Below are 17377 nucleotides of genomic sequence, written 5' to 3'. Positions count from 1 at the left end.
TTTTAAGGTTTAAGGGTTCCCCATGAGATATTAAATATATAGAATAAATTTTTTGTTTTTTAAAAAGTATTATTGACATAATGGTATAAATAGTTTTATGTTCTCTTGGGCTAGCAGGTGTGACTGACTGCAGTACCCTGCTGCACCAGGTGTGACTGACTGCAGTACCCTACCAAAAGAAATATAAAGAAAATAAATATTTCAGATATAAATAAACAATAATTTGGTTGAGACAGGTAAAATAGGTAGCCAAGTATTGAGACTGTTGAAAGTAATTGGTGCCCTAAGATTTGTATTGATACACTTCATATACAATTATACCATATATTTACATCTAACAATCAACACACAACACTTCCTATAGCAGCGACTCTTGTTGTAGGTGTGACTGACAGCAGTACCCTATCTTAGAGAGACCCAGGCCTCTGACTAAACTCTAGTTCTCCTGTCCATCTATACAAATTTCAAATTTCATGGATTGTATCCAGATAAAAAAGATTGAGGAATTTATAGCCAGGGAAGAGTCAAAGGAAAGAGACCTAAAATATAAGAGAATTGTCTTCCTCACAGACAGTAAGGGAAATTATCTGAGGACAGAGATAGATAAGTTAAAGTTGGGAGACACAGATATCGTATGGTGGACTAGGCCAGGTAGAAATACGAAAGAAGGGACTGACTTTCTAGTTAAAAACATAGAGAAAATAAGAGATGGTAAACAAACATTAGTAGTATTCTGGCATTTAACGTGTGACTTGACTAGAAAAACTGGCGATTGCATCTTTCTACGTCATAGGTTAACAGATGACCTTACCCCCAATGTAACGCCATATTTCGACGTACTTAAAAATATACATCGAACAGAGGGGAATATAGACATAGGTATTCTTGAGGCTCCACCCATTTTTACTAAGGAGTGGAACAAAATCAAGGAGGCTGAAGGCTGGGAGATAACTGACGATAGCACCCTGCACAAGCAGACATCAGAAATTAATGAAATAGTGCAGGTCTATAACAAGGACCTAAATTATAAGTCACCAAGATTTGTTTGTGATTTTCAACAGCGACGTAGAAACAGGAAACGTGGTAGCGGGGTGACGAAAACCATTGATACACCAAGCCCTGTCCTCTTAAAAGACGGTGTACACCCATTGGGGATAGTAGCTTTGAAGTGGCTTATGAAAATTGTAGATACTGCATGTAAATAGATACAACCATTGAGTGACTGACTGCAGTACCATTGGTTGTATACTGTTTAACATACTAATAGTAAAACTATCAACCTTAAACATTTTTTAATTCAATTAGCCTTCCAATTAAAGTTTAGTCCTTAATTATGGCAGCAAATTACAACCAGTCTCAACATTCGCACTCAACACCAATAAGGGGCCATGGCTTTAGTAGTAGTGGACGAGAATCATGGAAATACAGACTTGAAAATGATGCCAAGAGAAAATTCCTATCCAGTCCAGAAAAATTACAAACAACATGTGCCAGGTGTGATAATGACATAGTTATGGATGAGAACAAAATTGACTGTAATGGGTGTAAATTGTATTTTTGCGCAAGATGCTCCGGATTGAGTATGACTGCATTACAACTCATTAATGGAGGTGGGCTTGATGACTATCACTTTCATTGTAAAAGTTGCAAACAGACCTTGCCAACACTAGAAAATATAGATAAAAAACTCACATACATAGGAGAAAAACAGGAGTCAAGATTAACAATGCTAGAAGAAAAGGTCAAAAGAATAGAGCTTGGTGCTAAAGATACAATCAGAGATGAGATGAAAGGAGTGAAATCTGAAATAATGGATGACATTGAGGAAAAATAAATAAAATTGTCGACACCAGAACTAAGGAACTAGATGAAAGAAGAAGGCGGGAACTAAATATAGTGGTGTTCAACCTAGTAGAAGGTACTAAAAAATTAGGGAAAGAAAACAAGGAATATGACGAAGAAAACCTCAAAGAAATAGCTGAAGCAATAGGTGTATCCAATTTACTGATAGAAACGTCATACAGACTTGGAAAAAAAGATAACAAAAAAACCCGTGTACTTAAGGTCATCTTAAAGGACAGGAAGCAAAGAAAGGCACTCCTAGATAACTCTTCAAACATCGCAAGTAAGCAGAGGGCAAATACGTAAAAGTAGTCATCTTTAAAGACCTTACAATGGAGCAACGAAGTGACCGCAAAAAACGAAGAGAGAGAAACTTAGAAGGGAATGAAAACAATGTAGAAACAAACCTTCTGTTAGTACCACCTACTGGAGGTAATAGTCCCATGGAGTTATCTTCCAACATATTCAGCCAACAAGTACGAGATGTTTTCAGTGATGAAACTATAATGAATACAAGTCATAACCCTGAGAGCAATGATGTAACTATTCAAGGGGGGATCCATGCCAGTGGTCAGTATAACTTAGGAGCTCCAGTTGAAGCATGTGTGACTGACAGCAGTACCGTGCATAAACTGCAGTCAAACTGAGTAATGTTTTAACTGTGAATAGGAATGAAAATGTTTTATTTGATTGTAATGAAGGGAATAAACGCACTTCAAAAATTGAATTGGAATATTATGTAAAGAGCAAGTTAAGTGTCCTTTATACTAATGCAGATTGTCTCACAAAAGAAAAACAGCTAGAATTAACAACAATTTTGTCTGAAAAGAGATGTGATATTTTGGCAATAACTGAGGTATATCCAAAAAACTCTATTATTGACTGTACCCAGGAAGAATTATACAAAATAAATGGATATGATGCATTTTTTGGTGATAATGGTAAAAGGGGAACAGTGATATATGTAAAACAAGAACTTCGTGCCATTAGGATTGAGAAATCTAACACTTTTAATGAATCTGTATGGGTAGAAATTGATCTTGATAGAAATGATAAGCTCTTGATTGGCTGTATATATAAAAGTCCAAATAGCGACAGAATAAATCATGACAAAATGTATGAAATGCTAAACCATATGTGTGCGTTGAATTATTCCCACCTCTTAGTGATGGGTGATTTTAACTTCAAAAACATTGACTGGGATCTACTTGCAACAAGTACAAGTGAACATCATCCTGAAACTGAATTTGTAGAGAAGGTTAAGGATTTGTTTTTATAATCAGCACGTGAAAGAGCCAACTAGATACCGTTCAGGAAATGAACCGTCCATTTTAGACTTGATCTTCACAAATGAGGAAGACATGGTTACAGAAATCATATATAACCCAGGGGTAGGGAAAAGTGATCATTTGACATTGATCTTTGAATTTATCTGCTTTAAGGAGATAAAGACCAATAATGCACCTAGATTTGACTATAATAAAGCTAACATCTCCGCCATAAAAGAGGACATCAAAACGACAGATTGGACAGTTATTGACAGTGTGGGGATTCAGATGTCTTGGGAATTGTTTGAAAACAAACTTACCAATTGTATCGAAAATCATGTTCCAAAAAAGGCAAATAATCGAGGACACCGGATTCCTTATATTGACAATGAAACTGCAAAGGCCATCAAAGAAAAAAGAAGTAAGTGGCTGAAATACAAATACAGGAAAAATCATCTAACATACAACAGTTATAAAATAGCAAGGAATAGGGTAGGATATCATCTTAGGAGGTCAAAATACAAATATGAACAGAACATAGCAGACAATGTGAAGAAAGATCCTAAAAGATTCTGGAAATATGTAAGATCAAACTCTAAAACAATGTCTGGAATAAATGGAATACTAGTAAATGGAACCAAAACTAATAACGACATAGAAATCGCAGAAGAATTCAATAGGCATTTCACAACAGTGTTCACCACTGAAACAGAACCTATACCAGATACAGAAAGAATATCAAAAGTTGCTATATATGACACAGAAATCAATGATAGAATCACATTTAAAGCTATTCAAGAAATTAACCCAACAAAATCCCAAGGGCCAGATGAAATACACCCCAAAATCATATATGAATGCAAAGATGAAGTCTGTAAAATCCTGACTAAAATGTATAGAAAATCTCTTGATGAAGGCAAACTTCCAAATGACTGGAAAAAAGCAAACGTGACAGCAATTCATAAGAGTGGAAATAAAAATAATGTTGAAAATTATAGACCAATTAGTGTGACATCTATATGCTGTAGGATAATGGAGAAAATTATAAGAAATGCCATAGTAACACATCTAGAAAATAATGAAATAATTTCAAACTATCAACATGGATTTAGAAAAGGCAGATCGTGTACTACACAATTGCTCGAATGCATTGAAGAATGGACTACGGCAATTGATGAAAACCATGACATAGATATCATTTACTTAGATTTCAAGGCTGCTTTTGATAAAGTTCCACATAAAAGACTGTTAAAGAAAATCTGGAGTATAGGAATAAGGGGTAGCATTTACAAATGGATTGAGGACTTCTTGAACAATAGGTTACAGAGGGTTAAAATCAATGGGGCCACCTCAACATGGCAAAATGTCACCAGTGGAGTCCCACAGGGTAGTGTATTAGGACCAGTTTTGTTTCTAATCTTTATCAATGACTTACCAGATGCTCTAAGTTGCGCATCAAAACTCTTTGCTGATGATACCAAACTGTACTCGGTCATAAGAGGACATGATGATGAAGTTAGGCTACAAGATAATATTTTCGATGCCTGTGAATGGGCAAACAAGTGGCAAATGATATTTAATATCAAAAAATGCAAAACAATGCACATAGGAAATAAACCTAGGACAGAATATTACATGAAAGATAATGAAAATAAAATAAACAAGATAAACCAGATTACTGAAGAAAAAGACCTTGGGGTTATATTTGATGATAAACTCACTTTTAGTAAACATATAAGTACCAAAGTTAACATCGCAAATAGAAATCTTGGACTAATAATTAAAAACTTTACATATATGAACAAAGAAATGTTTTTACAGTTATACAAATCACTAGTACGTCCACATTTGGAGTATGCTTCTGTCATATGGACCCCAAAATACAAGAAAGATGCAGTCGCCATAGAAAATGTGCAGAGGAGAGCCACAAGGATGCTTCATGAATTACAAGGATTAGAGTACAGCGATAGGTTAATCCAACTAGGGATGCCAACTCTAGAGTATAGGAGAACTAGAGCAGATGTCATTGAAGTGTACAAACTTAGAAATGAATTAGATAAAAGTTCCACAAACTTGCTAACTGTTAGAACAAATACTAATACAAGGGGGAACACACAGAAATTATTCAAACCTAGAGCCAATTCTAACACAAGAAAAAATACTTTCAGTCACAGAGTAATTGACACATGGAATGCACTCCCCTCCAGTACAATTGAAGCTCCAACTCTCAACAGTTTCAAATCAAGACTAAATAAGCACTGGTCTGGGCGGTCAAAATTCATAGCTAAGTGCTACAGCCCCTATCAGTAAAAATTTTGTATATTGACATAAAGGGTGATAAGACTGTGCTAGGGAACAATGTTCCTTTTTAGAAATTTTATTGATTGATATTTTTAAATGTCAGGCCAGTCTGAACCCAAGCATAGGTGCTATGGTCTTAATTTGTAAAATCTAAACTCTATGACAGTTAAGATAAATTATGTTCTTTTTAAAAAAAAAAATGAACAAAAACAAACACCAAAATAACTTGTTTCTACTATATAAATGTAACGCCAGTCTAATTCAAGCAATGGATACTGTGCCAAAACACGCAATTGATAGTACATACACAAGTATATATTGAATAGACTGTGCTAATTAACTGTGATTTTTTATCCTTTTAAGAACACACCATTATAAGGAATTTTAACTGTAAATAGTAGCAATATAATATATGTCAGAATGTACATACCAATATTATGACTATTAAATGGAATAGAATAAATATAAAGATAATTTATAATAACCATAATTAAAATAATTTAGTACCAAATTGGGAAAACAAATACAAATGGGCCTAAGAAGCGTCAACGCTTAACATCTAATGATGTTCCGGGCTTCTACTCTACATGAACTACATGAATGAACGTATAATTTTTCAACCAAGCAGACTGATCTAAAGACGGGGGCGACATCGGAGTAAACCTCACAGTAATGTAAATTTTACGCTGCGTTGTTTCTAGTTTCGGTTTCGGCAGGAAATTTTAAAAAGTGGAAACCGAAACATGATGATGATCTTTATTTATGCGAACAATTTGTAAACTATTGTACGTCTCTTCTGTTAGCTGCCTTGTGTGTAAAGCACTCTTTTTAGGTACCTAGGTCTTTAATCTTTGTAGTGTCTGGTTCGTAATTTTGAAATAACATTGCATAAACAGGTTCCAGAAAAGTTACAAATTAGCTATCATCAGTCAGGGGTGTAACTGCTTTAAGTTATGTAACCTATTTCAGTTACTTTTTCAAGCATTCTATAACCTGTATTAGTTATAAAATATAGATAACCCAGGTAAGTTATTCAAAAAAAGCCTTTTTGCTGCTCTCACAAATTGACCTTTAAAGTGTAATTAGTAGCTAACTGTGGTTAATCAAATTCTCTTTTAGTCTGATCATGGCCTGATGAGCATAATGGGATGTTAAGAGTTTTATAGCTTTAAAACCATTTGCATAAGACTTTGTCAGCCTTGCGTAAAAAAATTTACTGCATAGCTGGAAAGATAAATGACCAAGGATTCAGGAAATTATTGCATTAGTCACATTCAAAATAAAGGACTTGGCACAGGAGGGCTTTGTAATATTTTATGATAACTGAAACAAGTTATGAAAGTAACTGCAATAACTCAAATGGGTTATAAAATGTGATAACTTGAAACAGTTACACCCCTGACTGATCATAGACTCCCTGTGTAAAATCTCAAACTTTTAACTAAAAAAAAGGTATTAAATTGGTATAATATTTTAATGAAACTTCAAAGTTTTGTTGTTTGTAGCATCATCTTGGCCGTATGCAGTGAAAAATCTTAATTTGATTTCTAAAATAGTGTGATATTTATTCCTAAAGTCACTGTATGTTCATTATAAATATACTTTGTTATACCCAAGTGGAAACTGGCAGGTATTCGAAAATGCAGCTCTCTGATTGGTCAGTTAGAACCCCTAATGTACTGTGATGTCATGATAAAGTTATGAATAATAACTTTGGTGAAATAAAATGTTAAAACTTGAGTTTGCAGGATAACTAGGGCGCGACATGTTCAAGGCTGCAAACTGCAGCACTGAACTGCTCTAGGGTAGGGAGGTGGGCTACACTGGGGGGGAAGTTGGTTCCAATGGTACACAGTTCTCGGAAAATAAGAGAACTTGTAATAGTCTGTGGTTGCAGTAATTAACCTATAAAGGGAATGGCCATAGCGGACACAACGGATCATTGGGGTAAGGTAATAGGTAATCTATGATTGGGATAGCAACCAGATCATGATGAATCTTATAGAAGAGTGATAACCTAGAATCTATACGCCTTAAATCCAGTCGACGAAGGTTTAGGGAGTGTAGCATATCTGTTACACTGGAAGTACGGCCGTAGTCAGTCTTGATCCAACGAGCGGCTCTCCTTTGGACATTTTCAATTTGGTCTATCTGGGTTTGGGAGTGGGGTGACCATACCTCAGAGGCATATTCAAGCTGGGGTCGGACTAGAGTCTGGTAAGCAATGGTCTTAATGGGTTGGGATTTGACCTTAATGTTTCTTCGTAAGAACGCGTACCCTATGAAACCAATAGCGATTGTTCAAAATATCTGAATATCAAACATAAAATAGTTATTATCCCATTTAAGTGGAGTATGATACAAAATACAATCACAAAGAATGGAGATCTGTGCAGTTTCAGTTTCAACACATGTTGCGAATTTCTGCGATTAGTCATTTATAAATTTGTTGAAAAATTCAGTAATGATTTATCGCAAAATACTGCGGCAGTTATTGAAAATGTGACTACAAAGACCTTGGCTTTGTGTCATTGTCTTTCATCTTACAAACCTGTTGGATATGATTATGAACATTTTGCATCTTATTTTGACATATTTTGCCATATTGGTATTGGTTTTATAGCTACTTCTAGCTATATATAGCTAGATTTAGCTTTATAGCTAATTTGTGACTTTTCTGGGACCTGATAAAGGGATTTTGAAATAACATGGCATAAATGTTTACCAATACCATAATGTAATGTAATATGTTGCTCCAAGGTCAAGATCACAGTTAGAAGTCAAAGGTGAACAGGGTCTGTTTGTGTCCGGTTCATAACTCTACCTTTCATCAAGAGATTTTGAAATTATTTGGCATCAGTGCTTCTCATATTGGGATGACATGTCATGCCCAAGATCCAGACCCCTAGCTCTAAGGTCAAGGTCACACTTAGAAAAAAACACTTACCCTGCTAAATTTCTATAATGACCTTGTCCATCTTCTAATTTGGGCCGCACCATTAACTGTTAAAATGAGTGCATCAATAACTCTGCCATTCATCAAGGGATTTTGAAATTATTTGGCACAAATGTTCCCAGTTATGAGTCAATGCAGGGCACTCATTTGACTGTTTTTGTGGCTGAATATGGGACCCATGAGTCAGTCATGCCGGCTCAAGGTCAAGGTCACAACTTACTTAGGGTGAAAGGTTTGTCTCTGCTCTATATCTCCTATACCCTTTGAAGGATTTTCATCAAACTTGGGTCAAATGATCACCTCATCATGGGGATGTGCAGAATTTATGAGTCTGCCATGCCAGCTCAAGGTTAAGGTCACAACTGAGGGTCGAAAGGTTTGAGCCTTCCATTTTGTGTCTGCTCTATATCTCCTGATTCCCTTGAAGGATTCATATGAAGTTTGGGTCAAATGATCACCCTATCTAGGTGATGTGCAGAATTTATGAGTCAGCTGTGCTGGCTCAAAGTCAAGGTCACAACTGAGGGTCAAAGGTTTGAGCCTTCCATTTTGTGTTTGCTCTGTATCTCCTGATTCCCGTGAAGGATTCATATGAAACTTGGGTCGAATGATCAATTCATCAAAGCGATGTGCAGAACTCATGAATCAGCCATGTTGACTCAAGGTCAAGGTCACAACTCAAGGTCAAAGTTTTAGCCTTCCATTTTGTGTCTGCTCTATATCTCCTAAACCCGATGAAAGAATTTTATAAGATTTGGGTCAAATGATCACCTCATCAGAACAATATGCAGAACTTATTAGTCAGCCATGTCAGTTCAAGGTCAAGGTTACAACTTAGGGTCAAAGGTTTGAGCCTTTGATTTTGTGTCCACTCTGTATCTCCTAAACCCCTTGAAGGATTTTCTTCAAACTTGAGTCAGATGATCACCTCATCAAGAACTCTTGTCAGCTCAAGGTCAAGGTCAAAACTCAAGGTCAAAGGTTTGAGGTCTGTATCTCCTAAACCCCTTGGAGGATTTTCATGAAACTTGGGTCAAATGATCACCACATCAATGCGTTGAGCAGATTTCATGAGTCAGTCTTGTCAGTTTAAGATCAAGGTCACTGCTTAAGTTAAGGTCAAAGGTTTACCCTTTCACTATCCATAGCAGTGGCAGGGGACTTACCTGTCTTTCAGACTGCCTTGTTGGTAGATTTATTTCTGTTTAAATGCCAGTCTATGAATTATACATGAATGAAAAATAGATACAAATTTAATGTGCCTCTAAGATGATCTCTGCCTGACCCAGCTTGTGATGTAACCATGGGCTGGAATACCTATCATTGATAGATCTTATATATTCTGAATGGTCAGTGTGAGTGGATACAGGTTGAATAAGAACTGCTTGTTCGTTGATAATTCATCTGTATTGTTCATGAAACAGACTATTTTGTGTAGCACATGAACATCATTTGTATGTGATTCAGAATGAAATAAAGATGCTATGATTGTCATAAATGAACTTAAACCCGCAACCAAAAATAGAAGAGCCTTTAAAAGACTTTTTTCATGAACCACTCAGTGGATCTGTAGAATTGATATAAGGTACCGTACTCCCCAAATATTGTACATAAACATTTAGGGGCACTTGACCCCCTTTAGGGGTCACTAGAGATTTTAAGTTAGAAATACTTTTAAATGTTTTTGTCTCATGAAGTGCTGGATAGATCTTCATCAAAAAAACTTTGTAGCCTCATTATAAGCTTCTCCCAGTTTTGTTCAGTTTCATCCAGATTGGCCCCTTTGAGGGGCTACCAAAGCTAAAATTAAAAATGCCTTTAAATGACTCCTTTTTATGAACCACTTGGTGGATTTTCTTCAGACTTGATTTGTAGCATCATTGTAAGGCCCTTTCTCAAATTTGTTTGATTGGGACCAATAGAGCTAAAAAACAGAAATTCCATTAAACAACTTTTCTCATGAACCACTTGATGGATTTTTTCTTCAACTTGGTGTGTTGTATCTTTAGATGGTCCTTTCCCAATTTTTAGCTCAACTATTCAAAGAATAGTTTAGCTATTCTACTCACCCTGACGTCAGCTTCACACCTTGGTTAAAGTTTTGCAAGCAAGTACATAAAGCTATCATTTAAAGGCATATAGGCCTTGCTTTGAAACTTATTTTTTCTTTTTCTAGGTCAATTACCAACCTCACTGGGTCAAGTCCCATAACTCCGACATGTATTTTGAGCAAAATATTTCCCCCTTTTGGACTTATAAACTTCTGGTTAAAGTTTCGCGTGCAAGTTACTATCTGCAGAACAAATGTAGATATTAAATTGAAACTTCACAATGTGCCTTCGTGGTTATAAAATGAGTAGATTGCATCAATTCCCATAACTCTGACATGCATTTTGGTCAAATTATGTCCCCTTTTGAGGTTAAAGTTTTGCGTACAAGTTACTATCTCCAAAACAAATGCAGATACTGGATTGAAACTCTATAGTTATTTTAACATTTCGGGTAATATTTCCTGCTTCTGGAACAATATTTCGAATGGTGAAACATTGGCTGTCTTACGGACAGCTCTTGTATTAAAATGGGGACACTTGGCACCCCCTAAAGGCTGCTACAGCTAAAAAGAAAAATAGCTTTTAATGACTACTTCTTTTGAACCGCTCAGTAGATTTTCATTAAGCTTGGTCTTTAGCATCATTATAAGGTCCTCCCTAAAATTTGTTTAATTGGGGAGCACTTAGCCGCTTTTAGGGGCCACTAGAGTTAAAACTAGGAAGTTGGCGGTTACTTTCGGAGAACAGATTTGTACTGGTACAGAATCCAGGAACCAGCTTGGATCCAGACCAGCCAGCGCATCCGTGCAGTCTGGTCAGGATCCATGCTGTTCGCTATTAGAGTGTATTACAATTAGAAAAACCATTAGCACACAGCATGGATCCAGACTAAACTGCACAGATGAACAGGCTGGTCTGGATCCATGCTGGTCGCAAAGCCACTTTGTTGATTTTCTCATGGCATGGCTCATATTGTCACAAAACTTAGTATATAGTAAGCTTAAAATTTGGAGACATAGTTTAAACTTTAGTTAGGGTCAAGGTCCCGGATTATAAAAACAAAAGAAAATGTAGCTTCCTCTCAATGCAATACGATTCTAGCTAAGAATGAGATATTGGGATGAAACTTGGTATGTCAGGTAAAGGTTTGTGGTTTACAGGTACTAAAAATCAAATAATCAGTTTACAATCAATAATTTCAGTTTAGAAATTACCTATTCTGACCAGATAGTGTAAGACATGCATTATGTGGAGATTTCCTAGGGGGCTACTTGAGTGAAAGTATTAAAGATTTCTTTCATTTTAAATAGGAAAACAATTTTCTGTCAATACTATAAGTACAAATTAACAAATGTATAGCAAGCTTGTAAGAAGATCTAACTTGGGATTACATGTATATATAGGGCTGCCAAGGTTACAGTTGAATACTGAAAACCTGGTTTAATGACATTGCCATGTTTCGAACAATCAAAATTCAAGATTTATTTACGTCAGGGCCCACAAAAGGCATGTGATCATAACAAACATATAAGTTACATGATATGTAAACAAGGAACTAATCATTTAGGAATGTTTGGCAGTTGCACAAATAAAAAGAAACACATATATTATATTATTTAACATAATAATTACTAGTGAACCAATAAATTAAATATAAATAAATTATATATAGTGAGTCATGTTTTGACATAATGCAGAAAGGTTTTACGCCTGCGGAATAATCTCACGAGGGTGGTATATAACCAATACATATTGCTGAGATATGTTAAAACATGGTGCATTTTTACACCATTCTGTTGGACCACTGTGTTTTTAAAACACATTTTAATTAAAATATTAGATCAATTGCAGAAGCACTCTTTACCGACACCTGTTTGGCATACAATAATTAGTCAGTTTGATGTCAAACTTCTGTGTTTTAACAGAAATGTGCATGTTGTTTGTTTTTTTTTCATATCAGAATTTTAAGTAAAAAATGTGTATTATGAAAACGTAGCATGTCTGACAGCCCAAGTTAATATATCATATATTTAATAGTTATACATATTAACCAAAAGCAGAAATATGATTTTACAAAAAGGGCCAACTTTGTGAATGATGTAATGATAAAAATGTCATGCATTACAGACTTTAAAATGGCAAGCAAGTTGGATGCAGATATTGAGGAGTTAAGGTCAAGGACTGAAGAAGCTACACTATTTCGTAGCGAAAGATTTGTTTGCTGTCCATGGAAGCCATTTCAAAGACCAAATCTAAAAAATCTGGCTAAATGGAAATTCTTCACAAAGAATAATAGTGGTATACCAGATGACCAAGTAAGTGGATTTTGCAATATAATTATGTTGTGAAATTTTATGTATTTAAATGAATTAATAAATTTACATGATTGTTTTTTGTTTTTTTTGTAAATTCTTCTGAGTGTTTCTTGCATCATATAATATCTTCCTCTTTAAGTGGGTACTTTCATTTTATCTATCACTTCTCCTGAACTACCGAATGATTGGATTTTAAGGAAACTTTGCAGTAGTGATAGCTATAATTTGTTGCATTTATCATAACCATGCTTTGATGAAATGGCTTTTCATGGAGTTATTACAGGCCTCACCTTTTTTTGAAAAAGCCTGTAATTATTATTCTGTTTTTTTCTGACTGTCTGTCTGTCTGTCTGTTAGTTTCTGGACACATTCTTTTCTGCCAGCCATAACTTTATAATCCTTATTCTGATTTTGCCCAAGTTCTTATAGCAACATTGCTAATTTACGGTACACAGACTCCTATCGTCAACAAGGTCGGTGTCAGGAAGCATCATGAAATACTGCACAATTTTGGCTTAGCATAAATTTTAATTTAAAAAAAAATCACATAGAAAATCAAGATTGGTTAAAACTCTGCATGTATTTATTCAATTGTACTGTATTATGCTCTTCTGAAATTATTCTGCAAGAGGTATAACCTCTTTGTATTGTTTTGATATGTTAAAATAGGGTTCTGCTATTTCTTAAATATAGCAGAGTCATGTCTCAGCATGATATTGCTTGGTACAAATGAGCCGCACCAACGTAGTGCATTTGCAACCAGCATTGATCCAGACCAGCCTGCGCATCTGCACAATCTGGTCAGAATCCATGCTGTTGGCTTTCAAAGCCTGTTGCAATTTTAGAACCTGTTTGCAAACAGCATGAATCCTGATTAGACTGCCAAATGTGCAGACTGGTCTGGATCCTTGGCTGGTTGCAAATGCACTATGTCGATCTTTCTCATGGTGGGGCTCAAATATATATTTGATGTTTATTATTCAATCTGAATGAACAATATGCAGTAAAATACTGGTCGCTCAAGGTCACAAAGGCTATGAACAAAATGCTTCAGTTATCATTGCTTGAATGAGAGATGTATCGGCAATGGCTGTATAAATATTTTATGTATGTTTGTTTATAATGAACATAAATGTACATGTATTTTTATTTCCATAGGAGCTGGACAGAGTTTTAAAAGTACATGAAGTTGATACAACAAAAATATGTAATGCTGCAAAAGACAAAATCCAGGTAACCTGGATTGGACATGCAACTGTTCTAGTCCAGTTTGATGGTATCACCATATTATCTGATCCTGTGTTTTTGAACTATTGTGGTCCTAATGCATTAACTGCATACAGGAGGTATAGAAAAGCTGCCTGTGAGATCAAAGACATACTTGTGTTGGATGCTGTGATAATAAGTCATAACCACTATGACCATTTGGAGAAAGATGCTGTGAGGGAGATAGCCAGCAAGTTTCCTCATGTGAAATGGTTTGTTGCTCTCAAACAGAAGGACTGGATTGTTGACCAGGGGGCATCTGCAGAAAATGTGCATGAGTTTAACTGGTGGGAAGAACAAAGTATCCGTTTCAGCAAGGAGGATTTTACATTTGTTTGTACACCAACACAGCACTGGTGTGCACGTCTCCCAACAGTCGATGACAATAAGGTTTGATTTTAGCTCGATTGTTTGAAAATTTTCAAAAAGTAGATCTTTTGGAATCATCCTTTCATTGGCATCGGTGTCAGCATCACAGAGTTTTGCATATAAAGCAGGTTTTTCAGAAACTACTTGGCGTAATGCTTTCAAACTTCACACATCTTTTGCATCATGAGGCGGCCTCCTAGAAAAGTTACATAACTGTAGATTTTATTTAGTCAAAATTATGCCCCTTTTTGTGGCAATTAAGATTTATCCTTGACGGTCTGTCTGCCATCCATAAGTCCGAATTTTTTCATGCATACCTCTAAAAGTATTGGACCTAGAGTATCATACATTTTGTACCTCACAGGATTGTTATTCAGCACAGGAAGTTGTGCACCAGGGGTTTTAGTTTGGATCTAATACAGCCAGACCAAAGTTATGGCCCGTGACTAAGTCATAAATATGTATAACAAGGCCAGTTTGTGTTGTATGTATCTCAAAAAGTTTATGAACAAGGATTATGAAACATGCCAGGAATGTAATTCATCATTTATACACCCAGGATTTTGTAAAAGAATTGTTCGCAAAGGTACTTTCCAAAGTAAAGCACAAAATATTATAATGGTAAACTGTAGGTTTTCCTCTGATGCCAGTGTGTGTCTCTTAATGTTTCAGCCCGATGTTATTACACCTTCTTTGATGTATAGAAGAACCAGTATTTCTGGACATGAATTGTGGATTTCACAACAAAATGACTGTAATGGCAGCTCTGTATTTCAAAAGTTTAACACACTCTGAGTAAATCAAGACTAGAAAGAAATCAACTGTCATGAATGATGAACTTTCTTGCTATACTTCAAAGTTTACAATCATTGTCCAAATTTTCATACACATTTGTCATGGTTTATTGGTCTGGAGTAATATTTGAATCCTTCCACAGAAGTCCTGCAGAAAACAGACAATACAACTGTTTAAAGACATAAGAATCATTGGTGTCATTTGTAGGTGGCCCTGTGGTCTAGTGGTAATAGGCCTGAGTGTCAATCCAAACGTCCCAGTTGTAACGGTCAGTTTTTTCCCCAGTCAGTTTTTTCCACGGGGAAAAAACTGACTAGTTAGTTTCTTCCCCGGGGGAAAGAATTGACTAGTCAGTTTTTAGCTCATCTGATTTTTTGAAAAAAAATGATGAGTTATTGTCATCACTTGAGCGGTTGTCGGCGTCGGCGTTGCCTGGTTAAGTTTTATGTTTAGGTCAGCTTTTCTCCTAAACTATCAAAGCTATTGCTTTAAAACTTGGAATACTTGTTCACCATCATAAGCTGACCCTGTATAGCAAGAAACATAACTCCATCTTGCTTTTTGCAAGATTTATGGCCCCTTTTGTACTTAGAAAATATCAGATTTCTTGGTTAAGTTTTATGTTTAGGTCAACTTTTCTCCTAAACTATCAAAGCTATTGCTTTGAAACTTGGAATACTTGTTCACCATCATAAGCAGACCCTGTACATCAAGAAACATAACTCCATCTTGCTTTTTGCAAGATTTATTGCCCCTTTTGGACTTAGAAAATCAGTTTTCTTGGTTAAGTTTTATGTTTAGGTCAGCTTTTATCCTAAACTATCAAAGCTATTGCTTTAAAACTTGCAACACTTGTTCACCATCATAAGTTGACCCTGTATAGCAAGAAACATAACTCTGTCCTGCTTTTTGCAAGATTTATGGCCCCTTTTGGACTTAGAAAATATCAGATTTCTTGGTTAAGTTTTATGTTTAGGTCAACTTTTCTCTTAAACTATCAAAGCTATTGCTTTGAAACTTGCAACACTTGTTCACCATCATAAGCTGACCCTGTACAGCAAGCAACATAACTCCATCCTGCTTTTTGCAATAATTATTGCCCCTTTTGGACTTAGAAAATCATTTTCTTGGTTGAGTATTATGTTTAAGTCAACTTTTCTCATAAACTATCAAAGCTATTGCTTTAAAACTTGCAACAGTTTTTCACCATCATAAGTGGACACTGTACATCAAGAAACATAACTCTATCCTGCTTTTTGCAAGAATGATGGCCCTTTTTAGACTTAGAAAATCATGGGTAGGACAATATTTCTATTACACAAAAAAAATCAGATGAGCGTTAGCACCCGCAAGGCGGTGCTCTTGTTTCCCCAGGGAAGAAACTGACTGTCCTAGCACTCAAGATTTTCTGAGATGCTCGAATGTCAGTCACGTTAAGTAACAAATATATTTAATGTTGCGCCAATCAGTATCACGTTTACATAACCTGCTCTTTTGTTGTATGTTATGGCATCCTGTACGTCACTTGTTTTGCTTCCAGTCTACAAGTAAACGGTCTACGTAAAACGAACAACAGCTTTGTCTCTTTTAATGTCTCCACAGCATTTTGGTGCTGTGACCAGGATTTCTTTTAATGTCTCCACGACAGTGTCTCTCACCTAACTAAGAGACCAGTACTGGTTCTTCCCAGTATAGATGGCTTTGCGTGTATCGGTGCTATACACTGGCATATTAAACAACCACACTGTCAGTTTGCAAAGAACTATGCAAAGTTAGCCAGACATGCCTATATGTAAAAGGGTGTCTCTCTCTCTTCTCTGGGGGCTTTATCTTACTCTGTCCCTTTGGTCAGATCACTCTGTCTGTACTAGTAAAAGATAAATTTGGCAGTCTGAGTGATGCCTTTGCGCTATCATGCCGCTATGTAAAGCACCTTTGAACATGTTCATCATGAAAGGGCACTATATAAATCTGGTATAATATAATATATACATGTATAATATATATATAAGAAATGACACAAAATTTACACAATGGCAATAAATACGTTCTGAAATGTAACTACCGGTAGTCAAAATACTTATGGCATCAAATTGGAGACTTCACAGTTTTAAAGAACTTCATTCTAGGGTACAACTACCTTTTAGTACTGGACGGACTTTTTCACTGTGTCTATAGTTGTCTTATATCTCTTGGCATTTTCCATAATGTAAT

The 17377-nt window shown here is 35.8% G+C and overlaps 1 protein-coding gene across 5 annotated transcripts in view; it reads left to right on the top strand.

Annotated features, from left to right (window-relative positions):
* The window catches only part of LOC123548809 (N-acyl-phosphatidylethanolamine-hydrolyzing phospholipase D-like), a 115241-nt gene that overhangs the window by 9315 nt on the left and 88549 nt on the right, over positions 1-17377 (top strand). For 3 of the 5 annotated variants that reach the window (XR_008371370.1, XM_045336357.2, XM_045336356.2), the window contains exons 1-3: positions 6105-6243; positions 12546-12733; positions 13892-14389. Coding sequence is in view for 4 of the 5 variants with exons in the window: in XM_045336357.2 (XP_045192292.2) it covers positions 6174-6243; positions 12546-12733; positions 13892-14389 (756 nt within the window). In the remaining variant the exon portion in view is untranslated. Of the gene's footprint in view, positions 1-6079; positions 6244-12545; positions 12734-13891; positions 14390-17377 lie in introns of those variants that run through there. The other 2 variants (XM_045336359.2, XM_045336358.2) reach the window with 2 other exon arrangements.

This window comes from Mercenaria mercenaria, chromosome 6 (genome assembly GCF_021730395.1).
Source record: "Mercenaria mercenaria strain notata chromosome 6, MADL_Memer_1, whole genome shotgun sequence".
NCBI lineage: Eukaryota > Metazoa > Mollusca > Bivalvia > Venerida > Veneridae > Mercenaria > Mercenaria mercenaria.
Note: the sequence above shows the minus strand (reverse complement) of the source record. Positions and strands in the feature narration are given on the sequence as shown.